This window comes from Chiloscyllium plagiosum, chromosome 18, assembly GCF_004010195.1.
Source record: "Chiloscyllium plagiosum isolate BGI_BamShark_2017 chromosome 18, ASM401019v2, whole genome shotgun sequence".
NCBI classification, from domain to species: domain Eukaryota; kingdom Metazoa; phylum Chordata; class Chondrichthyes; order Orectolobiformes; family Hemiscylliidae; genus Chiloscyllium; species Chiloscyllium plagiosum.
Genome location: NC_057727.1, coordinates 43,837,973 through 43,854,026, shown reverse-complemented (window position 1 = coordinate 43,854,026; position 16,054 = coordinate 43,837,973). Strand labels below are relative to the sequence as shown.

The 16,054-nt window shown below is 38.2% G+C and overlaps 1 protein-coding gene across 8 annotated transcripts in view; it reads left to right on the top strand.

Moving 5' to 3' along the window:
- Positions 1-16,054, top strand: part of LOC122559079 (FERM domain-containing protein 4B-like) — a 367,108-nt gene that overhangs the window by 343,945 nt on the left and 7,109 nt on the right. For 7 of the 8 annotated variants that reach the window (XM_043708329.1, XM_043708332.1, XM_043708330.1 and 4 more), the window contains 5 exons: positions 2,541-2,769; positions 2,974-3,030; positions 4,013-4,166; positions 10,004-10,174; positions 14,353-15,143. In XM_043708329.1, coding sequence (XP_043564264.1) covers positions 2,541-2,769; positions 2,974-3,030; positions 4,013-4,166; positions 10,004-10,174; positions 14,353-15,143 — 1,402 coding nt within the window. The remainder of the gene's footprint in view (positions 1-2,540; positions 2,770-2,973; positions 3,031-4,012; positions 4,167-10,003; positions 10,175-14,352; positions 15,144-16,054) is intronic. The other variant, XM_043708331.1, reaches the window with a different exon arrangement.

Here is a 16,054-nt window from a genome sequence, read left to right as displayed (position 1 = left end):
AAGAATCTAGTCTCGTTCTTAAAAATATTCAATGACTCCACCTCCTTTGCCTTTTGAAACAGTTCCCAGGTAACCCTATAAGAGAAAATTTCCTAGTTTCTTTCCTAAAGACAACTCCTAATTTTAATCCCTATTGACTCCCCCTACCATCAATATGTCAGCCTTGTCACAACTGTTATTTACTTCAATCAAGTCAGCCCTCAGTTTTCTATACTCTGATGGAAATTATCCCAGTTCAGTTCATCTGATTTTGGTTGGCCAGCTCATTATGAACCAGGAAACCCAAGTTTATCAGACTGCATGAATCAAATAGTGTCAAACCTACTTATTGGTCGTGATATCTTTTTATCTTTTACACAAATGGAGAACTGTCATCTGGAAAGAATGCTTATGTTGCAATTATATTGACTCATTTTTAGAGGTGTGTCTCTGTGTCACAAACAGTTTACATTCTATCTGGAATATCTAATTTCTTGAATACATTTAATTGCTGCTCTCTGTCGTCATAATTTGTTTCTTTTTTTGTGTTTTAATATACGGTAACTTGTAGTAATGTTGAAATTGTACAGATTATTTTTGCATCATTAACTCTGTACATTGCACCCATTCTATCAATCTGAATAGCTTCCTGTGTGATACTTATGTTACTCTAAAATGAAGATTTTAATATTAAAGTTTGTCAGGTTGAGGAATTAGAAATGGAGAATATATAGAGATGGCAGAAAAATTGAACATATATATTGTGTCAGTCTTCACTAGAGAGGATATAAGTAACATTTTGGAAGTAGCTTAATCAGGAATTGAAAGGGAGAAAATTACAATTACTAGGGAAGTAGTATTGAGGGGAAAAAAGTATTGGAAAAACTTTCAATTGAACTATTGATAAGTCCCCAGATCCTCATGGATTTCATTCTGACCTTTTTTGAAAAGATGTAGCTAGTGAGATATTTGATGTTTAATTTTAATTTTTCAAAACTCGTTAGATTTGAGGATGTTTCTTTAGATTGAAAAATAGCTAACGTAACTCCATTATTCAAAAAGTAACAGGGGCAGAAAACAGGAATCTACAGGTCATTGAGCCTAATATCTATCATAGGGAAAATGTGAAAACTATTATTGACGCTGTTATAACAGGATACTTGCATAAATTCAAGGTAATCAGGCAGATCCATCATGGTCCTGTCGAAGGGAAGTAGTGTTTAATTAATTCATTGGAGTTCTTTGAAGAAGTTCTTGTGTTCTAGATTGAGCGCAACCAGTAGGTATGTTGTACTTAGATTTCCATAAGGTATTTGACAAGATTTTTATCCAAATTTCTTGTGGAAAATGAAAGTTCCTGGTGTAGGAGGTAACTTTTACCATGAATTGACAATCGGCAGACTAACCAAAAAGCAAAGAGTAGGAATAAGTGTTCTTTTCCAGATTGGCAGGATGTCAGAAATGGTGTGCCACTAAAGTCTGTGCTAGTGTCTCAATGTTTAACAATTTAAATGATGAGATGAAGAGATAAAAGTTATCGTAGCAGCATTTGCTATGAACACAAAGATATGTACAAAAATTAGTTGTGGAAAGGCCATGAAGAGCATACAAAGAGATGTACATTGGTCAAGCAAGTGGGCAAATGGAATGTATAACAGGGCTAAGTATGACGTTGTCCATCTTATCAGAATAAAAAAATTTACTGCAGTGGTGAGTGGTTGCAGAGCTCAGATGCAGAAAGATCTGGGTGTCGTAGTGCATGAATAGCAGAAGGTTGAAATGTAGATAGTTCAAGTAATCAAGAAAGCTAATAAAATGTTATTTTACGGAGGGAAAATGAATGTAAGAGAAAGGGAGGTTATGTTTCAATTGCACAGGGCATTGTTAAGACTGCATCTGGAGTACTGTTTGCTGTAGCATTGGAAGGATATTATGGTGGAAGCAATTCAGAGGTTTACTAGACTAATATGTAGACTGACTAGATTGCCTTGAGAAAAGCTAGACTGGTTAGGTCTGTATCCTCTGGAGTTTAGAAGTGTCAGTGGTGACTTACTTGAAACATAAAAGATCCTGAGGGGACTTGACCATGTGGAGGTAGTTATGAGAATATCTAGAACAAGAGTCATTGTTTTAAATGGGCAACCCCTTATTTTTAAACTGAGATAAAGATTTTTTTTTACTTGAAGCTTGAGAGGCTTTTGGAAGTGGATGCAGAATCTTTAAATGTTTTTAAGGCTGAGGTAGATAAATCAATTCTTGATCACCAAGGAGATAAATATTTTAAAGACCGGCAGGAATGTAGAGTTGAGGTTAAAATCAGATCAGCAATCTTATTGAATGGCACAGCAGTCTCAAAGGGCCAAGTGACCTAATCTTGTTCATTATTCATAGGTTGTATTTTTGTTGACAGAAAAAAGTACAAATGATAACCATTGGATGTGTTTACATACTGTACTGAAATCACAGTATAGGAGCAGGTTTATTTCGAGGGTTTTACAAATGTCTCTAGTTAATGGTGAAATAACATCAAATTGGTGATTCTTCGCCTAACAACTTTTCAGGATCCATATTTACAAGATTTGGAGAATAAGTTTGTCATTCAGCAGAAGATAGTGGAAGCTGCAAGAAAGCTAGCCAATGACCATGAAGTATGCAAGAATGTTAAAAAGAAGAGGAAACAAGATTATGTTGATGCTTTGAAAAAGCTTCAAGACATAGAGAACTCCAGTAACGAGTATAGAATAAAATGTGGGAGGAAGCCAACTCAGAGAACCTCCCTTGTTGTTCCAGGTAATTGCAATTTAAATTTTGAATGTAAATTTTAAAATGTTAATTTGCTTAGCTGAAGTTCTTTCCCTTAGTGAATTATCTTTTTAATATTGTCCAGAATTTAACACCATGGGTCTGTCTCTCTGTAATCATTCGGCAAGTGTATTTGCTGTTATGTATTTACAATACTTGCTGTGAGAATTAAGGAATTTCTTTCTTATCTAGATGAAGTAATTCCCTCGGAGACCAGTTCCTTATCTGACACAAATACAACAGATGATGGTAAGTTGTGAACACATTTTGAAGTATTGTAACTGTTAACAGTACCACCATGTTGTGTTCAGTATTTTTGTGTCCATGGGCCGTTGGCGTTTGTCAGAAAGACCAACCTTCATTGCCTATTTCTAATTACCTTAGAAAATGAGGTGAGGAGCTGCAGCAATCCATATGGTGTGAGTACACTGCAGTGCTATTTGGTCAGGAGTTCCAAAGTTCTGACTTGCCAATGATGCCAGTATGGCAGAGCTAACTCCATAGATATCCTGGTATCCTGTCACCAAGTCTCCCTTTGTTTATACGTGAACAGTTCTCAACTTCAGTACTGCCTCATTCAGAGTTCGGTACCAGATTGTCAGAGACACGGACAATCAGGGCTGCCTGATTCGATCAGATTAACAGCCCCGGTTAGGAAACTTGAATTCAATGAAGTCCAGTGGCTGACCTTATCCTGACAACTACAATATAGAGAAGAACCTCGATTATCTGAATGAGACGGACAGGGAGTATTTTGATCGTTCGAATAATCGATCTGATTGTAAACAAGCGGTAATTTGAGTGCCGATTATACAAACATTTTTCCATTATCCAGCAATGCACGCCACAATACCATTTAACTAATAACTGAATGCTGAGCTGCGTGATGCCGTTTTTATGGGACCTTGAGATCTTGTTTGGATAATCCGAAATTCGGATAATTGTCCGGGTAATCAAGGTTGTACTAAATTTCCTAGTTAGGTTGATGTGTGACTTGGAGATGAACCTGTAGGTGGCAGTGTTCTTGAGTATTGTTGGATTGGTACTCATCCGCAAAAGTGGTGAATATTCCATTATATTGTTGACTTTGTAAATGTCAGAAAGCTAGTCTTTTGTTGCAGAATGTACAACCTCTCATCTTCTCTCATGCTTTCGGTGGAATTTCAAAATTTTAACTAGAGGATATTTTTGGCAGTTAATCATTTTTACTGTTATCCAATATTTGTTGCAGATGACCTACGTGTTATGCAAAGAAAAAGATCCTTTTCCAGCCAACAACCCCTGAGACCACTTCCACCACAGTCTCTTGAGCTTAAACAGAATCGGCAGCGGAGAAGTTCTGCAAGTGAACAGCTTCATGATAAAGGCCATATAGGCCAAACTAGGTAAAGTATGCCCTGGTTCACTAAGTATCTATGCAACTATGGCTATTTGTACATGAAATGAGAACATTTTTCTGATAATCGCTCTTGTTTTTTCAACATTTGCAGCACCTTTTATAATTTATTTCTTTTTAGGCCTGCAACTTTGTCATTTTTGCCTTTAAACAGTCAATCCATTGTTCATTCTTGAATACCGGTCTATGACCTGGATACCTTGATTTCAACACAATTGGAGAAGTTAGCATTGCCAAAGATTTTCAGTAGTTTAAATGTAGCCTAGTTGAATATTTGATGGATATTCTTAAATATGCTTGGTCATTTAAATGGATTCTTTGATAAAATAATCAATTTTTTAAAATTCTTCTCAAAATTGAGGTGGTTTGCTGCAAATTACACCACATTTTATTTTATTATATATTTGCATGATTTTCATCAAAAATCATTTTAAAATTACAAAGAGGGAAAGAACAACCATCAAGATTATTAAGAGCAACCGAATGTCCATATTGGTTGAAAGGGAAAGAATTTTAGAAATATGGTGATCTGAGAAATAATTTTTACAATCTGGATTTGTCCTTTATTTATGATTGGTAAATGTTCAGTCAGTTCATAGTTGGCAGAACCTCCTAGGATAGCCTGCAAACTTTGTCAGTAGGGTTAGGGTTAAAATTGACAGATTTAAGTGGAAGAGGCTGTAAGTTGAAGAATTCATATTGCCATCCATTACTTATGAATGGATCCTAAGGTAGGGGGTATCCGTATGTCCATTCTAGTCATCTTGAAGATGAAGTACCAAACAGTAAGTTCAGCAAAGTTTTGAAAATTGGAAAGTTAAGAAATTTGTTTGTATTGAGGTCAGTGTTGGTGTTTTGTTTAGCCTGCTATTTCAGTTGGACGTTTTTCACGCCTTGCTTACATTAATCTAAATTTAAAGACGTTTCCCTATTGAATTAGCATTAATTTTTGTGTTTGATTAGGAAACTGAGGTAAAATTGGAATTGACAAAGCACTGAATTTTTTTTGTGCATATACATCTATTTTCACCACCAGGAAAACAACCATGTTGAAAGTTGAACATCAACAAGCAAAGGGCAATGCTGTTATCAAAAAATGAGTGAATTCTTATAGTTCCTTGTATTCTCCCTAGCCCCCCTCTTCATATTTGAAATGCCAATGAGCCAAAGATGAGGCTTCTTGATCAGTTAAAATTGTGTTCCTAACATCCAGTACACAATTTAATTTCTCCTCCACTGAACAACATTGATATTTTAATTTTGTGTGTGTGTGTGGGAGAGAGGGAGAGAGAGTCTGTTCTCTGCATTTTGGGATACCAGGTTATTCCACACTCCAGTCAGCTTTGTAAGTCCAGAGGCAAGGCAGGCGCCTACTCCTGGCTCGTGTGTTGACAATTTCAACTTCAAATTTTAAAAATGAAGAATTATCATAAAAAAAAAAGACTGACTAAAAACTTGAGTAGTGATGCTTGAAAAATGGTATCTGTGATCTTGGCCATAATGTGGACCAGTTGCTGATGTACAATAAAAATAAAATAGTGTGGATGCTAGGAATCTGAGAGGAAAAATATTGATGGAAATGTTCAGATCTGACAGCAGCTGTGAAAAAAGTGACAAAGTTAATGTTTCAATTCGAATATGACTCATCAGCAGAAGAGTAATGTTCAGCTCAAATGCCATTTGTGTGTCTCTCTCTCTCTCTCTCTCTCTCTCTCTCTCTCTCTCTCTCTCTCTCTCTCTCTCTCTCTCTCTTCTCCCCCCTCTGTCTCTCTCTCTAAAAGCAGCTTCGAGGCCAGCTGAACACTTTCAGCACAGTTTTCTAATGCGAACAGGCAAGACAACAGACCCGCATGCATTTAAATTGGTCACAGATAACTAAATTTCTGATTCTGAAGCCCTGATGAAGATGGTACAAGGTTACCATCTTTTGTATTGATTTAAATCGATCTTCCTCTTGCAGTTTCAACAGGTATTTTTGTAATCCAAGATGCTCAAAGCCACCACTGTAATGAATATTAATGTCAGACATCAAATGCAAACTTTAGTTTATCCAAAACTTTGCAACCTGGATCATTCAATGTGCTGCCCCATTTATCCATTTGCCCAGTGATTACTGGCCTACATTGTCATCTTGTCTGACAATGTCTTGATTTTTTTAAAAAAAAATGTTTTAACCCCCTTTGTGGCCTATACTTTGTTTAATTTCCTCCTGTCTTACCGCCCTCTGGAGAATTCTGAACTCCTCCTCCATTATGTCTCTACATAGCCCTAATGTTAATTGATGCACCATTAGTGTTGGGCTATGCCAGCCAGTCACGAAGTGAAGTTTTCCCTTCCCTTTCCTCCACTGGTGTTCTTTCTTACCTACACTCTAATCTGCACACTCCGACTCAAATAAAAGACCTTCCACTTCCTTGCCATAATCTCTTCTTGTAAGATACTCCTGAAAACTTATGTTTCCTATGTCGTATCTCCTTACAGCTTGGTGCTGAAATTAGTTTGTTTCATAATGTTCCTCGATCATTTCACTATGTTAACTCCACTTCATAAATGTCACTTTTTAAAATGTAAGCTTATTTTAGATTTGGATCTTAACTTTATGGAGATGCATGATACTGCGCATCTGTAAACTAAGTCCTATTGTTTATGTTGTCAGTACCAGATGATTTCCATTTTATTTCGTGTGATGTAGCATGTGTTGCCTATTAACTGTACATGCCTTTGTACCAGAAGTAAACTTACAAGACTATAAAGTCTAAATAAGGCAAGAAACTGAAATAAGCAATGAAAAGCTTTCACACACAATCTAGGCATCTTTTGTAAACTAGCTTGGATATGCTGTAACACAGCTTATATTAGTGCAGAGTATTGGAGAGCAATTAGATAATGTTAGTTTATGATAATGTAAGTGTGCATTATTGGCTCAGTTAGTAAAATTTCCCAACCCCTTCCCCTTTGAAAGGCAGCATCTTAATTAATATCTTGTAACTATTACTGATACTATTTATTAAATATTTTGCATAATTAAAAAACTGATTATTCTGCTTGCCTAACACTGCTTTTATAATCTGCAGTCTTTGGGATTTTAGGTATTCAGTATATCAACCGTTCTATCCTATGCTGCCTACTGTTGATTTTCTGTACAAAAAAATCATTGTATTTGGGTCAGATTTGTATTTTATGTAGCTGCCTCTGTGCCCCTGCAGTCAATCTGCCTTATTAATATTGTAAGGTGTTTTCCACTTGGTCAAAATCTGTGCAACTATTTTGAAAGTAGAGAAGTGTAATGTTGTACCTGACTGCTATATCCACATCCAAGAACTTAATTTTACCATCCGCACAAAGGAATGAAGTTCTGTCAGTAAATATAATTACCTCAAGAGATCCTAGGTTTGCATTGTTTTTGGTTTTGGTCATTTGAAGAGAAATTTTGCCTTATTAACTATGCTGTTGCCAGACAGTGCAGTTTCTGCTTTAAAATGAGCAGTAATTGAAAATGTTGATAAGGAATAGCTAAGCTAGCTCTGTTTTTTTTAATTTTTGGAGGGGGCTGTGATGGTATGTGGTGTCACCTGTAAACAGTAGGGGAGGAGGCCATTTGTCCCTTGAGATGTAATTCAAGACTAATCACATTTACTGTGCTGTTTTTCCTCTCGCGTTGTATCTAAATCTGTTTCCAATATTGATCCAGTTTCCCCTTTAAACATGCAATGCCCTCTGCCTCAATCACTCCCTTTGAAAAAGCATTTGCTTCAACACCTCACTGCGTCATCAACTATTTTAACCTGATGATCCCATGTCACTAAATGCTGACTATAAAAGTTGTCTTTCTCTATTCTCCCTCAAATATCTCATGTTTTTTTAAGATCTGCTTAACTTCTCATATCTGCTTAGTGAAGGCTGTCCTGTCTCCATTCTCCCTTCATAATTATAGTTGTACAAACTTAATCTCCTATTGATGAACCTACTCTGTACGTGTTCTATGGCTGTGATCTCCTTCCTATACTGGATCCCAGTGCTACACATAATAGAGGACATTGGCTAGCTCACTAAGTTGAAATTACTTATTTGCTTTGTCGTTTATTATTTGTTTGCAAATCAATTTTTTTAAAATGGTTTTGTATGCCTTCATTTGCGTTTTGAATATTTTGTATCCTTGAATCACTGGGTTACTGTTAATCTACAGTCATCAACATTTTTAAATTGAGTTGCTTTCTCATTCCTTGGTTTTCCTCCCACAGCTTATTGCCTGGTATATATGTTCAACTTAATCTATGGCCTATTTGCCAAGTCTTTGATTTTTACTTCCATGTTTTGAAGTTGTATTCCGTATACCAAAATCTGTTTCTTTATAAACAATAGCCCTTACCTTGAACTGCATCAAACACTTTTACAGACTGAACTAGATGTTATAACTGCACAAACAAGCCATTTAACCAATCTAGTCTCTTATGACACCAAAGAAGCAAATAGCTCTAATGACGCTTTGCTGCCATATTTATCTAATGTCCCTTTTTTCCTTCTCTCATCCTAACAACCATTGGCTTGAGACATATTATCAAAGGCCTTCTAAAAGTGCATTAATATTCCTTCTATAGACTCTCATCCTGTCAGTCCATATTTTAGAAATAAAATCAGCCAGTTTGTCATAAAGAAATGTTGGCTGTCCTTACTCGACCAGTAAATTTCTAAATGCTAGCTGATTTTACATCTGTTTTTGTCCAAAGCTGACACAAGACAACTGGTCCGTAGAACCATCAATCTTGAACATTATTGTGTAATCAGTATCCTGTTCAATTCCATAATTTGCTCATTTGAGGTTCAGCTCTCAAGTGATTTATGAAACATCATTTTAACTCCTTGTTTAAGAAAAGTTCTCTTTTATGCTGTTATTTCCACTATTTAATTTTCCTTCTATCTATGCATTTCCCATTACTGGAAAAATATTTCTGTAATATCTACATTATTCATTGAACCTTTGCAATTAAATTGTCTTCATTCTAAAATAGTTTTAGCCTTTTATGTGCATATGAAAAAGCTATACTCTTCTGACTTTTTCGCATTCGCTTTCACTTTCCACTTTTCTAATCTCTCTCTTAACCTCCCTGTTTTATTTTTCTTTTACATTCTGCATCTTGTTGGGCTCAATTTTATCAAGCCTCCCTTTTTTTTTTAAGTTTTAGTTTTAATCTCTGTTTTTAGCCATGAGAATGTGTTCTTTGATAGACTCCCTTTTTGGCTTGTTGCAAAGTATTTATTTTGTAATCTATGCATCTTGTGCTTAGAGTGCCTACTGCTGATCTATCAACTTGTTTTTAATTTTAATTGCCCAGTTAGTTTGGACCAGATCCCTTTTCCCACTGAACTTGTGTTTTCCAGTCCAGATTTTATTTTTGACTTTGAGATCTTTTTCCAATTGTTCTCCTGTCAACTATTTACCCCAGTTCATTTTCTAAAAGTAACTCAAGTAATGGTTCTGTCCAAATTGGACAAGAAACTCACTGATCTCCAAAGCAATCATTTCACTTGTAGTATACTAATTTGATTACATTGAAGAATTCTTGGTCACTCTCGAGTTAAAATGGCTTGGAAACTGTAGCAGCAAGGTTACAGTGAATTGCTTCCAAGTGAGGTTTGGTAAACACCGATCTTCCCTTGGTCTAAATTTCCACCACTGAACTGAAAAGCAAACATTTCCTAATCATTCAATTCATTAAATATGTTTTTATTTTTACTTTTATAACAAAACTGTTTTTATCATTAAAATAATCAAAATTGGACTGTCAAAGTTAATATAATCAATTTGAAAATGGAAATTTATTACAGATACAGTAGTAACGAAGGTTACTACCTGCAGGATATCGTGCATGGCTCTAGGGAACTGAGCTCAACACATAGCAGCCCCTACAGAACACAGGGGAGGCAATTCCATGGAGGAAGAAGTATGCCAGCTACCCCAGTTATGACTCGTAATGCTTACAGCAGCAGTCAGTTACGGTATGTTTTCGAAGTAATTCAAAGCACTGTGAAAACTGGCAACCCACAGCATAACTAACTTGATTCAATTTGTTGAACCAACAGAGGCATTGATGAGGGTAGCACGGTTGATGACATATACAGGGCCTTTCAAAAGGAACTTCATGAAGTGCTTTAATAAACCTACTAGCAAAATTGTGACCTATTGGACTAAAGGGGCATGGGTATGCAATTGGTTAAGGGCCATAAAGCAGCAAATAGTAATGTTTTCAGACTCTAGGACCCTTGGAGGTGTTGATCACTGTTCTTTGGAGGTGTAAAAGATAGGGTTTCCATAGTCGTATCAGATTATAGGGCAGCTCTCTCATTCAAGAGAGAGATGGTGCTGGTGATTTAACCTGAGGGTTACCGCTCCTAAGGAAAGGAGAGAGGTTGAGAAGGAGTTTCTTTTTGGTGTATATTAATGACTTGAGCTTGAATATACAAGCCAAAATTCAAAGTTTGCAGAGGATATGAAACTCGATGCATGAATATTTGAGAAGTAGTGGTAGGTTTTGAGAGTAATTGGATCACTGAAGTGAGCAAATACAGGTAGGAAATTTTATACTGAAACACGTGCAACATGTGGTATTTTGTTTGGGAAATTAAGATATCCATTATAAATTAAATGGTATTATACAGACCTGAAGATGTATGCCCATGTATCTTTGAAGTTGGCAGGAAGAAATGAAAAGGCTGAGAAAACATCTGGGATTTTTGAGGTAATTAAAAGTACTGAAACAGATTACATGATTATTACCTCTGCCTCAGCTGGAGTAGTGTGGTCATTTCTGGTCATCGCAGTTTAGGAAGAATGGCAAAACCATAGAGAAGTGGAGAACAAATTTACCAAAAGAGCATCAGTTTGTCCCTTTTCAGGTGGCATGGTGTGTGGGGGAAGCTGGAATTACTCCCCTTCCAGCTGAAGAGGCTAAAGTAAGATTCAGTAAAGGTGCTCACAATTGTTAATTTAAAAAAAAAAGGGGGGGAGACTGTTTCCATTGGTATTAGGGATGGTAACCAAAGCTGTACTAACTTACAAAGTAGCCAGAGATTGGGGTGAGAATTCTTGTCTATGATCGGCAACATAATGTCTGAAAGAGTAATAAAAGCTGTTTCAATAATAACTTTGGAAAAAGAATATAATGATAGTTGCAGGGGAATACTTAAAGATTTATGTGGAACTGACAGGGGAGGTGGGACTAATTTAATTGTACTTCAAAGGGTTGGCACAGACATGCTGGGTTGAGAGGCCTTCTCTTATTCTGTAATTTTTGGAACCAATCTGGTTGGAGAACTGTCAAACATGTGCCAACACTTCTGTAAATTTTAGTTTACTGAATGCTGTTTTTCTGCAGAGTTGTTTTTCTTTGCAAAGTTTGCAACATCATTAACTATATTGCCTGTTTGTTATTTCTTTTCTGGTGGCTATTTGATAGTACAGCACTTGAGTATTGCAGAGAAAGATGCATAGTATTGAAACTTTCCATGTAGTGCTCTTAGAAATTATCATAATGGAAACAGGCCTCCGAAGAGTAACCCACCCAGACCCATTCCCATATTACTCTGCATTTTCCCTGACTAATGCACCAAACCACACATTGGGCAATTTAGCATGGCCAATTCACCTAACCTGCACATCTTTGGACTGAGAGGAAGCTGGAAAGCACTTGGAGGAAACCCACACAGACACTGAGAGAATGTGCAAACTCCACATAGACAGTCGTTAGAGTCTGGAATTAAACCTGGGTCCCTGGCACTGTATGCAGCAGTGCTAACCACTGAGCCACCGTGACACCCTACTCATCAGAAGTATCATAAGAATGCCAGTGTAAATACAATGGGGAACATGCTGGGCCTACATCTATTGCCCATTACTAGATACCCTTGAAAAAGTAATGATGAGCTGCTATTGTGTGATGCATAAGTTACTTGACACTTTTCAGCTCCAGACTGCATGTTGTTGAGACCCTAGTATGTTGCAGCAGATGAAGAGCCGTGAATGGTATTGAACATTGTGCAACTGTCAGTGAGTGTATCACTTAAAATCATTAGATTCCCTATAGTGTTTGGAAGGGGCTAAGGAGCCATGGTGAATGATGTGGTGCCAGCCATGTGGGCAGCTTTGTCCTGTGTGATGTCAAGCTTCCTGAGTGATGTTTGGAGTTGCACTCATCCAGTGAGCAGTACCCCATCGTAGTACTGAGTACAGTGTGGAATCAGGCTATTCAGCCCATCAAATCAACACCGACCCTCCAAAGAGCATCCCACCGAGACTACTGGCTAAAAGTGGTTTTAAATGCTTCAGTCTCATATTTTTGTACATGTGCTAGGTCCCCCTACATTGAGGATGGAGGTATTAATTGTGCCATCTCTTACTGTAAGTTGTTTAATTGCCCATCATGGATCATGATTAGATGCAGCAAGAATGCGGAACTTGGGTCTGATTTATTGATTGTGGAATTGCATAACTTCTGTCAGTTGCACATGCTTTTGGCATGCAAGTAATCCTGTTTTTATGACTTCAGATTGGCATCCTGTTATTAGGTCGTCCTGGCTATAAGCCAGTATTGATCCCCTTACTTGACACTAATGGTAGAGTGGGGCCTATGCCAGGCCACATGGATGAGTTCCTGTTGGAATACCAGTCGACAGCTGCTGCTGGCCCACAACCCCTCATGATTGCCCAGTCTTGAGTTGCTAGATCTGTTCAAACTTTCTCTTTTATCTTGACGGGGGGGGGGGGGGTGTCCTCAATGTGAAGACAAGACTTTATCTGCACAGATTTGAGGTCAGGGATGGATGCATCTGCAATGGCAGATTGGTGAGGTTGCGATCAAGTGGCTTTCACTTACGTTGGTCCCTTCACCACCTGTTGCAGACCCAGGCTAGCAGCTATATCCTTTAAGCTTTGATCGGTTATGAAGTTGCTAATCTTCACTCTGTGAAGTTGACATCCATCACTCAGAATATGTCCTGTGCTCTTGACACCCCCCACTACTTGAGGTAGTGTGGAAGATAGGGGAGCACTGATTCTTCAGCCAAGGGTGAGGTGCATGTGGGGAGGTGAGAAGGGGTGCAGTGTGGTAATCAGGAGACATTACAGCCCATGTTTGACATGATGCCCTGAGATCCCATGGGTCTGGAATCAATGTTGAGAACTTCCAATGTTGCAGCTCCTTCCCAACTGCATGTCATAGTGCTGCCACCTCTGGTGTTGGTATTATCTGGGAGGTTATGTGCAAGTTATGATCCCCTGAGATTGACTGTCAGGCTGTTACTTAACTATGATCCAGCTCTCCCAGTTTTGACACTGACCACCAGATGTTAAGAAGGAGAGCTAACAGATTAACTATCTGTCCGGTTTCATTACTTTTTTTTTTGAGACTTTTAAACAGCTTGCTACAACCGAATGCTTTGTCAGGCAATTTCCAAGGCACTTAAGAATTGACCTGTGGTTGTAGACTTGCCTGGAGGAGAGCAAATCTCCTTCCATAAGGAACATTAATAAACTAAATGCATTTAATGATAATTTGCAGTGATTTCACTGACATCACTTTTTTAATTCAATTGATTTAAGCCTCAAATTTTGCCATCTGCAGTGGTGGAATTTGAACCTGGGTCGTGAAAGTATAACGTGGGTCACTGGATTACTTGTCAGGGATAATACAATTGTGCCATGCTTCTATACCAGTCAAAGTCTACTTGCCAACTAGTTAGTCCTCTCTTCTCATATGGTATAAAATGTTGTTTGTTTCTCTTTTATTTCAGTATCTTTGCAATGTTCTTAATTATTGCAAGATGAAAAGCATCAACAAAATGACTTGCTTCAGCAAATAGTTTGTCATTAATTCATAAGTGGAATATTTGTCAATACAGCAGTCCCTCCCTACCTGTTCCAAGACCTATCACGGATAGTAGTGAGCCCATCCATTTAAATGGGAAATGTACCTTCCCGGCAGTCCCCGGTTCTAGAGCATTCCCTGTAGTATGTTCGGGCTGCGTGTAACTGAAACCGTGGAAAGCAGACCTGCAGATACAGTGGTTGGCCTGTATTGGAATTAGGTTTCAGTATTCACTGTGGGTTTCACTGTAACATTTCTAAGACCTGAAATATAAACTGTATTAGATCTCTCTTCATTTTTGTTTTGTACATGCAGATCTGAGCTTTCCCCAGATCACTTTAGACAACGCAGAGGCAGCTTGGAATCCCAATCTCAACTCTTGGATGAAAATGCAAGTGAAAGGACAGTATTCCCCCTCTCTGCAGCCCAGAGGAGTTGCAGTACAGAGCTACTGGATGATGGGTCATCCTACACCAGTCAGTCCAGTACTGAGTGCTATATCACACCAAGTAAACCTCCCCAATACTACAACACTATGACGATGGGTTGCCGGTCAAGAGAAAGACGAAGACACAAGAAACCGATTATTTCCTCGGCAGCTTCAGGAAGCATGCCAAATTTAGCACCAAAAGATGGAAGGAATGGAGTTTATCAGAATTCTTATAACCAGCCTTCATCTGACTATTATATTCCAGGATATCCACCATACTGTGACTATGAGCCTTATGGATATACATTTGAAAATGACACTGAAGGTCACTATAATGTTAAAGCCCCATATAGATCATCCCATTCATATAATGCTGAACACTATAGAGATTACAGTCGGTCTTACCAAGGCGACAATGAGAGTATGCCTCAAAACCCATACGCAACACTGAGGAATGTGCGTAGGAGAGGTGCCAAGAGTGAACAAATAACCAAAAATATCCAGAAGGCCTTGGTTGCAGAAAGTTTACGTGGCTGGTATGAACGTGCCTCAACGCACAAGGATTATGGCCTGCAGGCAGGCTTAGACTCTGACAGGGGCTCACAGCAAAGTCTAGGATTTGCTTATATGCATGGTCCATTTTCCCCTACAAGTAGGGCTACGTCTTTCACATCGGGTAAGTTAAGATTTCTCTGCAGTTGTTCCTTGCTCATTAAGAATTCTGATAGTTAGTTAGTGATGCATGTTTGTAAGCTTTAGAAGTGGGGAGGCAAGGGTGAGGGGTGGGATGGTGGGTGTGGTTTGATGCAGGGATTGTATCATGGGGCAGGTAAACATGGGGTCAAGACCCTCCATCATCCTGACTTCACCCAACATAAGCCCAGGGAAGGCAAGATTAAGAGTGGCCTTCTTTCCCAGAGATCTTTAAAGGAGCTGTTGTTGTACCAGAGGCAGAAGTGGGCCACACCACATGGACAATCTGAAGGTAAACCTCAGCAGATATACCTGCATTCCGTTGGGGTGGGGTGTGATCCCCTAAGCCCAATCAAAGATTTGTTAGTGTAAGTGGGGGTACTCTTGGAATGGTGATCCTTCCTCAAATAGGTGCTCCACCATTGATCTTGCCAGTAGGGATTCATTGAAGTGCCATCACTCTTAACAGCAGCTTCATTCCAGTGGGGCACCCAGAAATCACTATGGCAGGGTTGTCTCTGATTCTCCAGTTGGTGGACAGCCCCATCATTCCAACCATTAAATTTTAGCCTTTGATTTTATTCCTGAACACTCTTTAAAAATATGGTTTCATTATTTTATGGATAATCAAAATAGTGCAAACTTAAAGTTTAGGAGAAATAAGTTAATGGAGCTCATTCCTGTATAAATTCAATTTGACTTAAGGGATTTTCTTTTTAAGAGGAACACAAATGTGATTCCATTTAGTTGGCTAATTATTTCGGGTTTTTTTGACTGAGTCCTGTTTTATTCCATAATAATTTAGCATTCATATTTTGTTTACTAGGCAAGTATTTGTTAGTGAGGATGTGACTTTTAAAGGTAGGGTGTGGTAGGTCTAAAAATGGCAATGCT